The 13,708-nt window shown below is 40.7% G+C and overlaps 1 protein-coding gene across 3 annotated transcripts in view; it reads right to left on the reverse strand.

Annotated features, from left to right (window-relative positions):
• Positions 1-13,708, reverse strand: part of BLOC1S6 (biogenesis of lysosomal organelles complex 1 subunit 6) — a 130,539-nt gene that overhangs the window by 19,048 nt on the left and 97,783 nt on the right. Inside the window, exon 1 of one of the 3 annotated variants that reach the window (XM_078448582.2) lies at positions 764-1,039. The exons of the other annotated variants lie outside the window; for them this stretch is intronic. Coding sequence (XP_078304708.1) covers positions 764-845 — 82 coding nt within the window. The 5' untranslated portion in view covers positions 846-1,039. Of the gene's footprint in view, positions 1-763; positions 1,040-13,708 lie in introns of those variants that run through there. 3 annotated transcript variants of the gene reach the window in all.

Consider the following 13,708-nt stretch of genomic DNA (forward strand, 5'->3'; position numbering starts at 1 on the left):
CGTATGTGAGGCTGGTGCGAAACAACCATGTCAAAGTATCCAGCAAGCGAACGGAAAGGCAAACGGAGAAGGACCCAAGCTGCACATGCACAAGGAAGTCAGCTTATGCAAGTGTAAAGAGGGGGCGATCACTGAGGAAAAGCATGACCAAGAAAGGGCTGAAAGCACTATTTTTAAGTAACCCCTATATTCCTAGAACAGGAGGTAGAAACGACACATCGAAAGCCCTGTAGCCTTTCTTACGTGGGGTTCCTCATCTGAACCAGAGGACACAGAAACTGTTTTCATGCCCTGTCTTCTCAATTCTCCCGAGAATGGTAAACAGTACCATTCAGGATGCCTAGCAAGTCAATTCATTGCATGCAATGGATGTCTTAGGGTATTAGGGCTTAAATCTCTCTTGGAACTCGGGTTGAGAAAACCGCTGGAGGAATGACAGTAAGTAAAACATTTCATGAGTGAGTAGTCAATAATACTTGAATACATCAATTCTCTGAATTACAAACCGATCAACTTTCTGACAAATTCATCTTCAACCACTAACAATGTGCTGGAGTCAACACACAGTCACAGAATGACCTCACCATCAATCGCCACCCAAACACTGCCTCCCCTCCAAACTTCGTTTCCCACTCATTCAGCTGGGCACCGGGGCCGGCGCGGTTCCCCACTTCCGCACGGGGGCCAGAGCCTCGGGACCAAGCTGCTCTCTCCCGCGGAGCGGCCGGAGTCCCGGCCGCCCGCCCCGCCCAGTAGCACGTACCCGGCGTCGGCTCCCCGGCCCCCAGGCCGTGGGGTGGCCCTGCCAGGACCCCGTCCGGGGACGTCGGCCCAGGAACACTCATGTCCTTCCCGCTGGGAACAGGGAAGGGGCGGTTGTGCAAACGGTCAGAGGCAGTAAGGGGGCACCCCACGCGTCCAGCGCCCAGCCGGACAGAAGCAGCGGTCGCACCCGGAAATGACGGAAGCGGAAGACGGTGTGACCGCCCGTCCACCGCCTCCTTTCTTGCCTCCGCCTCCACCTTCCACCTCCCGGACTACTACCCCCCAGCGCTCCTGGGACTTCGCGCCCACGTCATGGAAGGGTGGAGGGCGTGGCGTCAGTAGAGTTAGCTGTGCGGGACTTCCTGCGACCGATTGTCCGGGAGAGGGTGGAGAGGGCGCTCCCTGGTGGGTTGCGATTGTGTTGAGTGTGACCATGCAGAGTCGGGCTTTGTTCACCGAAGCCAGGCACAGCTTTTCAGTTTCTTGTCCATATTAAGGAAACACCTTAAAAACAAGGACTGCGTGCTTTCCCTTCGGTTTGGACTATTAATTAAAAAAAAAAAAAAAAAAAAAAAAAAATATATATATATATATATATATATATATATATACACACACCCGTGTTTAGCTTTTTGAGCTTTAGCCTTACTAACTGGGGATTTGCTAGGATTCCAGTCTCCCCTTGTTGATTGTAGGTGAATGATTTTAAGGCCTGGGTTGCAGTATCTACTGGACAAATTAAGCCCCATTACCGGAAACTGCCCATGCAGCGATCCTGAAAAACTTAGAAATGGGCAGATGCAGGGGCGCCTGGGTGGCTCAGTCGGTTAAGTGTCGGACTTCTGTTCAGGTCGATCTCACCGGTCCTGAGTTCAAGCCTGTGTCAGCTGTGCTGACAGCTCAGAACCTGGAGCCTGCTTCAGATTCTGTGTCTGGGTGTCTCTCTGCCCCTCCCCTGCTTGTTCTCTCTCTCTCTCTCTCTCTCTCTCTCTCTCTCTCTCTCAAAAACAAATAACCATTAAAAAAAATGTTTAAAGAAATGGGCAGATGCGGCTTCAGACCAAATAAAAACAACATCAGTTATTCCCTCCCTTAGACTCTCTCACCTTGAGTGGAATAATGGCTTCCTAATGTTGCACTCCAAAATTGCCTGTTCAGTGTATTACAGGGCAGCCAAAGCTGTCTTCAAAACAATGAGGATTTATGTCAAGCCTCAGAAACATGAACCTGTTCTTCATTGCCCTATATCAGTGCATTCACACCCTTTTGGCCTCCTTTCCTTTAAAGATTAGCTAGCTCCTTACTATCTGTGGTAAGCAGAATAATGTACCCCCCCCCCAAAAAAAAAGATGTCCAGGGTCTTAACCCCCAGAACCTGTGAATATGTTAAACTTCACCCACAGAGTAATTAAGGTTGCTAGTCACTTGACTCTAAAATAGATAATCCTGGATTAAGTGGGCCAAGTTCAATCAATCAAATGCCTTCAAAACTGGAAAAGGGAGGCAGAAGAGGAGAGTAGAGAGGGAGATGTGACTATGAAGAATCGTTAGAAAGGCTTTGAGAATACAGGAAGAGAACCACTCGCCATGTGTGTGGTGACCTCTAGAAGCTAGAAAAAACAAGTGGATTCACCCTTAGAGCTTCTAGAATGAAATTTAGCCCTGCTGACATCTTAATTTTATCCCAATGAGACCTGTGTTAAGACTTCTGACCTATAGAACTATAAGAAAATAAATTTATAATGTTTGTGGTAATTTGTTACCACGGCAATAAAGTAATGCACTACCCTTCAAACATCCTTTGTTGCATCCCAGCATACTACTAAAACTATGCCCTTTAATGTCTATGGTATTCTTACTCATGCTTCAGAATATTCTATTCTTTTCAAAGTCCTACTCATCTTCCAAGGCTTGACCAAAATAATACCTTTAATTTAAAATGATTCACAATCCCACCTACCCTTTCAACTTTCAGAAATTGTAGTAATAAACTTTCTCAACTACAAAGCATCCTCCTGCTGTTTAGCACTTAATCCATTCTTGTATTAGTTATTTCCCTTGACTTCCTTTATTTGATTTTAAACTCCAGACAGAAACTCTTATTCACAGAGAGCCATAATGGGTTCTCAATAAATATTTGATGAATGAATGAAGTATTGATTCTCCAGAGCCAAATTCCAAATACCTATAATCTCCAAAGTCTGAATCACACAGGATGGCCTTTTACAAGCTGCCTGGTAACCCTAGTTATTTGTTAGTATTATCCCAACTAGATATCAAAGCTTTTTAGAATAGATCTGTGTCCTATGTGTTGTCTGTAACCTCTTTACCTCTTATGGCAAATGCACAGTATTAAACATATTACTTGGATTTTAAAATACTGGTTATTTGAATTTAATAGGATGAAATTAGACTGTCACACCCTGCCTATTTTTATCATCTTGTCCTCTCTTCTATTTTGCTTTCAGCAAAAATTCATAAATAAAATAATAAAGGAAATCATTAAAAAAGAAGTAAAAATTCTTGTTCCTGTCTACCAAGAATTTATATTCTACCACTTATATGTAGTAGAATTAGAGAACATGACAGTATAAAATGATAAATTATGTGGAACAGACCTAGAGGATTGTAAAAGGTGTAATGATGTAATATTAGTTTCCTGTTGAGCTATAACAAATCACCACAAACTTGGTAGCTTAAAACAACACAAATTCATTATCTGACAGTTCTGGAGGTCAGAAGTCAAAAATCAGTCTCAGTGGGCCAAAATCAAGGTGTTGACAGGACTGGTTACTCTGGAGGTTCTGAAGAAGGAATCTGTTTCCTTGCCTTTTGCAGCTTCTAGAGACAGCCCACATTACTTGACTCCTGGCCCCGTATCCCATTGCCTTTTCTCCCTCTATTACCATTGTAGCATCACCTCTCCTACTCCGATCCTCTGGGCTCCCTCTTACAAGAACACTTGTGCTTACATTAATCCCACCTACATAACCCAGGATCATTTCTCCATCTCAAGGTCCTTAATTTAACCCACATCTGCCAAGTACTTTTTGCCATGTAAGGTAACATTCACAGATTGTGGGGAATTGAAAGTGGACATGTTTAGGGGCAGGGGCCATTATTCAGCCAACCACAATTGCACAATTGGGAAGTAACTGGAGAAAATGTTTAAAAACTTAATAGAGGAAATGAACTTAAGCCAAACCTTGGAGGTCAAGTCAAATGTAATATGCAGAGAAAAAATAGTAAAGCCTTCCAACAGGGGGGGAAAAAAAAAACAACACACACCACCACAAGTAGCAAAACAGTACTTCAGACTCAAGGACCTCAAAATGGTGCCTTTTGGAGAGACAAAACCAAAACAGATTCAACAGTTAAAAGGTGTTCTATAGTCTTTTCGGCCAAAACAACTTAAGAAGACAAAAGATAACACAAAGTATAGTCACATAGCTCTGAAGAAGTTAGTCCAAAGAAACGATGTCCAGAAAGAGTTAAACACTGAATTTACTCATAACAAAAGGAAAATAAGTCTACTGGTCCTTGAAACCAAAAAGAGAAGGAGCAAGTGTAATGTAATAAATATGCCAAAACTATTTATTCACCTCAATTTTGTGGCTTACCTTAAATTTCCCTATATCCTTTATTTGTGCTAACTGAAAATGAGTAGGTATGTAGGAGGGGCTTTAAGTAAGGGGAAAAAATGTTAATACATGAAGATTTTCTCTTCCTTTTATTGATCAGGATGTCCTACATTTAGAATGTGCTAAGATTTGATAAATCTACTCCCAGTTTGACCTACTTCTCTCACAGGATTTGCTTCATCCTTCCCCTTTATGTTTTTCCATCCTTTTCCAAAAACAGAAGAAAGAATGGGGAGGAGGGGACAAAAGATTTGAGTGAAAAAGATGTAGGAACCAGGGCCTGCAGAGAAAAGGGATGGAAAAGGGGAAGATAAACAGGAGAAAGACATTACAGCCCACAACCTTAAGCTTCTAGTGCACTAAAGTGTTGTGAATTTTGGGGTGCCTGGATGGCTCAGTCAGTTGAGCGTCTGGCTTCGGCTCAGGTCATGATCTCATGGTTTGTGAGTTCGAGCTCTGCATTGGGCTCTGTGCTGATAGCTCAGAACCTGGAGCCTGTTTCAGATTCTGTGTCTCCTTCTCTCTCTGCTCCTCCCCTGCTCATGCTCTCTCTCTCAAAAATAAATAAACATAAAAAAAATTTTTTTTTTAAGTGCTGCGAATTTGAACACATTTATATAGGGTATGTGCTCACAAAATAATAAAAAAGAAAAAAACGGGGTGGGGAGCAGCTGGGTGGCTCAGTCAGTTAAGCATCTGACTTCAGCTCAGGTCACAATCTCACAGTCATGAGTTTAAGGCCCCCATTGGACTCTCTGCGGTCAGGACAAAGCCTGTTTTGGATCCTCTGTCCCCCTCTCTGCCCCTTCCCCACTTGTCCTCTAAATAAGTAATCAAACAAACTTTAAAAAAGGAAAGAAGGGGGGCACCTGGATGGCTCAGTTGGTAGAGCATGCAACTCTCGATCTCAGGGTTGTGAGTTCAAGCCCCATGTTGGGTGTAGAGATTACTTAAAAATAAAGAAAATCTTTTAGAAAAATTAAAAAAGGAAGAAAGAACTGAAGATAGGAAATCAGAGAAGTTGGGGTACTAAGAGAAAACAGTCTACCATTTTACCTATGGTTAACCAGTCTAAAAGGATTGCTCAAGCAATTTTAACCACTTTTCTCTAATACATTTACATGAAAAATATTCTTTTACATTTGCAAACTGCTAAAATAATTCCATTCAATGCAATGCTCCTGCACTTTCCATCATTCTGTGAGAATTAATAAAGGATAACTTCACTATAGTAGAGTCAGGAGGCTAGAAAGGGAAACAGTATCACAGTACCACTCAATTACAGGAAAAATTACCAATTATAGACCCCAACAGAAGAATCTTCAACAGGCAGAATCATCTTACACCCCCCAACAGAGAAAGATGTATATTGCATCTCCTATAAGAACTCAACCACCCTTGCAATTCAGCCAGTGTGAAACTCATCACACACTGAACTTTTGCTTTCCTTCAATGGACTTTCATTCAAAACAACCCCATCCAACTTCCTTCTTCTTCTCATAAGATAACATTCTTCTCTCTCATTGGATTTGCCTATGGTCTTGCTGAAGCTTATATGCCTTGAATTGCAATTCTTTGTCATTTCTACATAAACCCATTTTTGTTGGTAAAATAACTGACAGTTTTATTTTTAAGGTTAACAATTCCTTCCTTGTGCTATGTAGAAAAAAACATATTTTGGGGTGCCTAACTGGCTCAGTCAGTTAAGCATCCGACTCTTGATTTCGGCACAGGTCATAATCTCACGGTCTTTGAACCTGCTTAAGATTCTCTCTCTCCCTCTCCTCAGACCCTCCCCTGCTCACACACATACATGCTCTCTCTCAAAAAAATCAAAACATATTTTCACATGGATTATTTCACCAACACATTCTCTCTCTTTTTAAGATTTTACTTTTTCAAGTAATCTCTACACCCAACAAGGGGCTCGAACTTACAACCCTGAGATCAAGAGTCGCATGCTCTACTGACTGAGCCAGCCAGGCACCCCTCACATTTTCTTAACCTTGCCACCAAAAGGTTTGTAAAATATATGCAGAGGTCAAAGCAATGGCTTTTGAAATGTTTTAAATAGACCACTTTTTATTTTTATTATTTTTTAAGGTTTTATTTTTAAGTAATCTCTGCACCCACCGTGGGGCTCGAATTCACAACCCTAAGATCAAGAGTTGCACACTCCACCAACAGAGCCAGCCAGGTACCCCTAGACTATTTTTAGAGCAATTTTAGGTTCATAGCAAAATTAAGAGTAGAGAGGGGGCGTCTGGGTGGCTCAGTCAATTAAGCATCTGACTTTACTCAGGTCATGATCTCATGGTTCATGAATTCAAGCGCCACATTGGGCTCTGTGCTGACAGCTCAGAGCCTGGAGCCTGCTTCAGATTCTGTGTCTCCCTCTCTCTCTGTCCCTCCCATGCTTGCACTCCATCTGTCTCTCTCTCTCTCTCTCTCAAAAATAAATAAACATTTAAAAAAATGAATCTCAGGGCACCTGGGTGGCTCAGTTGGTTAGGCTTCTGACTTTGGCCTAGGTCATGATTTTGTCCTTCCTGAGTTGGAGCCCCGCATGGGGCTCTGTGCTGACACTCAGAGCCTGGAGCCTGTTTCAGATTCTGTGTCTCCCTCTCTCTCTCTCTCTGCCCCTCCCCTGTTTGCTGTCTCTCTCAAAAATAAAAATAGACATTAAAAAAAATGAATCTCGTTTAAAAAAAAATTAAGAGTGTAGAGATTTCTTATGTCCCTCTTACCCACCCCCCCAATAGTTTTCATTAAGGCTTACTCTTCATGTTGCATGTTCTATGGGAGCGCACAAATTACAATGACCTGTATCCTTCACTATTAGTATCATACCGAGTTAGTTTAACTGCCCTAAAAATCCTCTGTGCACTGCCTGTTCATCCATCCCCCTAGTCCCTGGCAATCACTGATCTTTTCACTCCATGGTTTGCTTTTTTCAGAATGTTCATATATTTGGAATCATACAGTGTGTAGCATTTTCAGATTGGCTTTTTTCACTCAGTAATATGCATTTAAGGTTCTTCCATGCCTTTTTGTGGCTTGGTGACTCATTTCTTTTTGGCAGAGAGGAATATTCCACCGTCTAGTTGTGTTGTGAAAAACCAACCACTGTGCTTTGGAGCCAAAATATAATGCGAAGGCAGAGTTTGGGATAAAGAGGAACAATAGCTTTATTTCTTTGCCGGGCAAAGGAGGCTACAGCAGGCTATGGCCTTCAAAACCTGCAAGCCCTCCTAGAGAAGGGGCTGAGGTTTTTAGAGGAAAATACAGGATCTAGCTGGTTTTGACAGGAACCATTGTTTACCTACTCCTACCCTCCTTTGTCAGGTCTTTAGGGGTCATGGTACCTGGTTCCTGAAACAAAAAACTAAGATGGGAGGAGCAGAAGTTTGCAGAAAAAAGGAAACAGAGTACTTTAAAATCTAGCTTTGCTGAAGTATTAGGGCAGCCATTTTGATTTTTGTTCCACTTTATGCTTTTAAACAGTTTCAGATGTACCACAGTTTATTGATGAAGGACATCTTGGTTTGTTTCTAAGTTTTGGCAATTATGAATAAAGCTTCTATCCATGTACAGATTTTTGTGCAGACATACGTTTTCAAATCCTTTTGGTAAATACCAAAGAGCAAGATTGCATGATAAGCGTATGTTTACTTTTTTTTTTAAGTTTATCTATTTGTTTTGAGAGAGAGAGAGAGCATGAGTAGAGAGGGGTAGAGAGGGAGAGATTGAGAATCACAGCAGGCTCCATACCATCAACACGGGGTCCGATGTGGGGCTTGAACCCATGAACCACTAGATCATGACCTGAGCTGAAACCAAGAATCGGAAGCCTAACCAACTGAGCCACCCAGGCACCCCACAGTCTTTGGTTTTTTTTAAGTTGACTTATTTGAGACAGAAAGAGCATGCATGCGTGCTTGCACTCATGAGCAGGTGGGGAGCAGAGGGAGGGCAATCCCAAGCAGCATCCCTGCTGTCAGTGCAGAGCCTGGAACGGGGCTCTATATCATAAACCATGAGACCTTGACCTCAGCTGAAATCAAGACTCAGATGCTCAACTAACTGAGCCACCGAGGCTCTGTGAGTATGTTTAGTTTTTTAAGAAACTGCCAAACTGTCTTCCGAAGTGACTGTACCATTTTGTATTCCCACTGGCAATGAATGAGAGTTTCTATTACTCTATGTCCTCACAAGCATTTGGTGATGCCAGTGTTCTGGATTTTGGCCTTCTAACATGTGTGTAGTGGTATCTCATAGTTGTTTCAATTTGTATTTCCTGATAAAATAGGATGTGGATCTTTTCATATGTGTATTTGCCATCTGTTTATCTTCTTTGGTGAAGTGTCTGTTCGGAGCTTCTGCCCATTTTTTAATCAGGTTGTTTGTTTTCCTGTTGAGTTTTAAGAGTTCTTTGTGTATCTTGAAAAACAGTCCTGTATCAGATATGTCTTTTGCAAATATTTTCTCCCTCCCAGTCTGTGGCTTGTCTTCTCATTCTCTTGATATTATTTGAAAGACGAAAATTTGGACAGAACCTAGAACAGAAGACAGGTTGTCTCCTTGAAAAGAGGGCAGGTTCTCAAGTCTCCCACAGTGGCTCTTAATCAGGTTTGACATTTATAGGTAGGGGAACCTTTCTGAAGTATGCAGCAGTGGAAATAGCAAAAGATCTAACGTCAAAACATGTGTTTCAACCATAACTAAGATTTTTATTAGCTGTACTAGAATTTTTTTTTTTTAATTGCAAGTGAAGAAGTCTAAACTTGTCTAAGCAAAACGGGATTTACTAACTCACTGAACTTGAAAATCCAGGAGTCGATCTAGGTTCAGGGATAGCTGTGAAGTGGAGAATAAAGGCAAAAGTTAATGTAGATAAAATTAAATTTCCATATAACATACAGCCCATTGACAAATACAGTACTTGAGACAGGCAGAGTACGTTCCTCCAGGAACTCCCAAGGGTCTTAATGTTAATGGCTTTGCTAGAGGGAAAAACAACCTTAGCTTGACAATAGCTAGAGGATCTGGTAAGTCTTCTTTAACATAAGAAAATCCTTTTGGAATCTTCCTTTATCTTTACCTCCCTCAACTCCAAATTATATAACCAGTCATTCCTCACAACCCCAGTGCAGCTCTTTCTGCTCTTGGGTCTTTTCCATGGACTATAATAAAAACACTCTTTTTGTACTGAAAAGGTTTGAAGATTTCTTGGCTGTTGGCTCCAAACCCCAACACTTCAAACTACATCAGCTATATCCATTTTCTCAAATGAAATCAGGAATATTTCTCTCTCTCTCTCTCTTTCTCTCGCTTTCTCTTGCTCTCTCTTTCTCCACTGGACTTTCCTCCATATTGGCTCCCATCTAGCAGCTTTCTCTCTGGAAAACAGCTTGAGGTTTTCATACTTCTTATAGCTCTCAAGTGAAGCCAACTCACTCCTAGAATTCACTTATTTCAATCTCTTAAAACAAAAACCTTAAAATACTCAGACCACAATGCCTACCTGTATACTAGTCTCTACATCCAGGGGATATAGAAGATCCTGATAGACTAATGTGGGTCACATGTATTGGAGAGAGGCGGAGCCTCTTGAATGACAGTCCTGCTAGGAGTTCTAAAAGGCACAGAAGTAGTTCCTTAAAGGAGAATCAGGGTCCTGTTATCAAAAGGAGGAAGGAAATTGGCCCAACCAAAGCAACAGACATCAACTGTATCAGTTATGAGATTTGAATTAAGGCACTTAAACTCTCTGTACCTCTAGGTTTTTTATTTTGTTTTTTGTTTTTTGTTTCATCAGGAAAAGAGATAGGAAGATGATAATACCAGACCCTCTACTTGATATAGTTCTTGTGAGTGAGAATCAAACGCTTGACAAAACACACAAAAAAGATCTGTAAGCTGTAAAGCACTATGGGAAATAATAGCAACCCCTGACTAGGTATTTATATGCCAGAAGAAATATTATTTCTGTTATTAGTGCCTTGGTTACATATATTCACCAACCTTAACTTGGTTTCTTAAGTAGACTTCCATAATGAGATAAAAGAGACTAAATGATTTAGATAAATATCAGAGGGCTTGACAAATTTATGTTTTATTAAAAACTTGCTTCTTTTGTACAAATCAATGTCATATAATAAGGGAGTTTTTTGGGGGGATGGGGGGTGGGTAAAATATCTACTGGCTAAGCTGGTAGCTGAAGTTCCAGACCTGCAGAGTTAGAAGATCAAGTCTTGTAGAGAATACCACCAACACCAAGGCTTTCTTTAGCATCAATACCTCTTTCAATGTTCTGATTTTATTGGTGGGGGTGGGGGAGGTGTCTTATTTTCTTCTATTTTTTGTTAGCTTTCTGATGTCTGACTCATGATATTATTCATGGGTAAATGAATATTCATAATATTGGCTGGTAATTATTGAAACATTATTAGTGCTTTGGGACTATTAGTAAAACTAGTGGCAAAATTTTTATTCATTCAAAAAATTTTACATCTTAAAATTCTTTTTTCATATGTTTATAATGGTTCAAAAGACAATGATTCTTCTACTCTGGGGTTTCCCAAAATTCATTTGGGTTTTTTTGGGGGGGGGTATTTTTTTTTAAGTTTATTTATTTATTTTGGGAAAGAGAGAGAGGGAGGCAGGGAGGTACAGAGAGAGAGGGAGAGAGAGAATCCCAAGCAGCTCTGTGCCAACAGTGAGAGGCTCAAATTCACGAACCATGAGACCAAGACCTGAGCTGAAATCAAGAGTTGGCCGCTTAACCAACTGAGCCACCCAGGTATGCCCAAAATTCATTTTTTAATCTTAGTGTGTAGATATCAAAGTAGACACCAACCCTTATTGCTATATTCTCTTTCTATGTGATATAAAAAGTGGGATTTTAATATCTATAGGCAGCATAAATTTTTCCAGTACTCAGCTTTCTTTTTAGGATAGATTTATGTAAATTAGCTAGGATATATTTATCATGCTTCATTCAAAATTGCTAAAAGTAGTACATGCATCGGCTTTCCATAATGGTCCTTATTCCTTACTTAAAATGTTCTTTTCAAAGTGTTTATGAATAATTTCCAAAGATTCTCCAGACAAGATGGTGAGATGACATATACAAATTCAATTTCTTTGTAATGTGTTGAGATCAGTAATAAAGAGAGTTCAATCTCTAATTCCTTTTTCAATTTAAAAATTCCAGTGAATTGAGTTATTTTTAAATTATTGCTCTAGTCTTTGGCCTTCCTATAAATTTCCCAACAACATATTTTGAATTATTTTATGAAAGTGACATCTTTAAATTTAATTATTCACTTACCTTCATCTATAAGTATTTTTTCTAAATTGTTCATTTAATGTACTAAGATGAAAGAGCACATTTCAAAGCATTAATTTTGAAACAGAATGTGAGCATGAGCACAAGTGGGGGAGGGGCAGAGAGGGAGAGAAAGAGGGAGAGAGGGAGAGAGAGAGAGAGAGAGAGAGAGAATCCCAAGCAGGCTGCAGGGCTTGAACTTAGGAACCCTGAGATCATGACCTGAGCTAAAATGAAGAGTCAGACCCGTAACCAACTGAGCCACCCAGGTGCCGCTAAAAGCATGAATTTTTATTAATAGCTATTACAAACAAGGCAACAGGCCCCAAACAGAGTTATATATACCAAGCCCCACGTCACCAACACAGACTTAGATTTTTGGCTCTCCCAGAAATGGAATCTTAAACCAGTCAATCAAAAATCACCTGGGGGCACCTGGGTGGCTCAGTTGAGCGTCCCACTTTGGTTCAGATCACAATCTCAGGGTTCGTCAGTTGGAGCCCCATATTGGGCTCTCTACTGTCAGTGCAGAGCCTGCTTCGAATTCTGACCTCTCTCTCTCTGCCCCTCCCCCACCTCAAAAATAAATTAAAACATTTTAAAAAAAATCACCTAATCTGCACTAGCTAGGTAATGTGCTTGGGAGACCTCTGTTATCTCCTAAAGGAAAGTAACTTTGCAATAACCAATCTTTCTTGCCAGTATAAATTCCTTGTTACTGCTCCTTTATAAAAGGCTTGTTCATTGTACACAGCTCCTTGGTGCTCCTTTCTGTCTGCTAGACTGGATGCTGCCTAATTCAAACTTATCTTTGCTCAAATAAACTTTAATATGCCTCAGTTTAACTTTTAACACAACTAAAGATTTCAAAATGTCATTTTTCTTTTTAAGGTTTTAGAAAAGTCTCTATTATGTGTTCTCAGGGGGATAAATGAACTGTGATTTACATAAAGAGATAAATAGAATCTGTCTACATTTCATCATAAACCTGGTAGAACTAATTCCTTAATGTCACTACTTGAGGATTTTGCCAGTTCCAGTTGCCCTCAGACCTGTTAGATAACAAAATTCAACCAAGTAAATTTGAAGATCTAATTGGCTTTATTAAACAACTCATGAATCAGACAACACCCCATCTAGAAGGTAGAGAGGCAGTCCAAGGAGTTGCACAAAATGGAAGGTTTTTATAGACAGAGGGTGGGGACAAGAAAGTAGCAAAAGAGGGGCGCCTGGGTGGCGCAGTCGGTTAAGCGTCCGACTTCAGCCAGGTCACGATCTCGCGGTCCGTGAGTTCGAGCCCCGCGTCAGGCTCTGGGCTGATGGCTCGGAGCCTGGAGCCTGTTTGCGATTCTGTGTCTCCCTCTCTCTCTGCCCCTCCCCCGTTCATGCTCTGTCTCTCTCTGTCCCAAAAATAAATAAAAAAAAAAAAGTTGAAAAAAAAAAAAAATTAAAAAAAAAAAAAAAAAAACGTTGGGAAAAAATTTAAAAAAAAAAAAAAAAAAAAAAAGAAAGTAGCAAAAGAAAAGGATTGTCCCAAAAGAAGCTGTTTGCTAGGAGGAAAAGCAAGGGGTCTTATCATGCACATCACCTCCTCTTTCTTTGGTGGATGGAGAGGACTCAACTGACAGACTCAGGGCACTGATGGAAAGAAACATTTCCTGACTGACCAGTTAAGGCCACATTTCTTGAGGAGGTTGAAACTTCACTTAAACTGGGTATTAAGCCTCTGTTTAGAAACTCTAAGTGACACCATTTGGGACCTGTGATTTACTCTTTTTTTTTTTTTAATCAACAATTTTCCCCTTTCGATCAGACTCTCAGTTTAACTGAGAGATGTGATCAAATTTTCAGGCTTCGGCAGTACTCTCAGCTACTGCTCTGCAGGTCACAGTTTTTGTTGCTCCTTTCCGTGGTATCTATAGCTCTTAACTTTTTTACTTAGCTTCTGTGGTATAGGTCACAGTTTCTAGTT

Source organism: Panthera onca, chromosome B3 (genome assembly GCF_046562875.1).
Source record: "Panthera onca isolate mPanOnc1 chromosome B3, mPanOnc1 haplotype 2, whole genome shotgun sequence".
In the NCBI taxonomy this organism is placed as follows: domain Eukaryota; kingdom Metazoa; phylum Chordata; class Mammalia; order Carnivora; family Felidae; genus Panthera; species Panthera onca.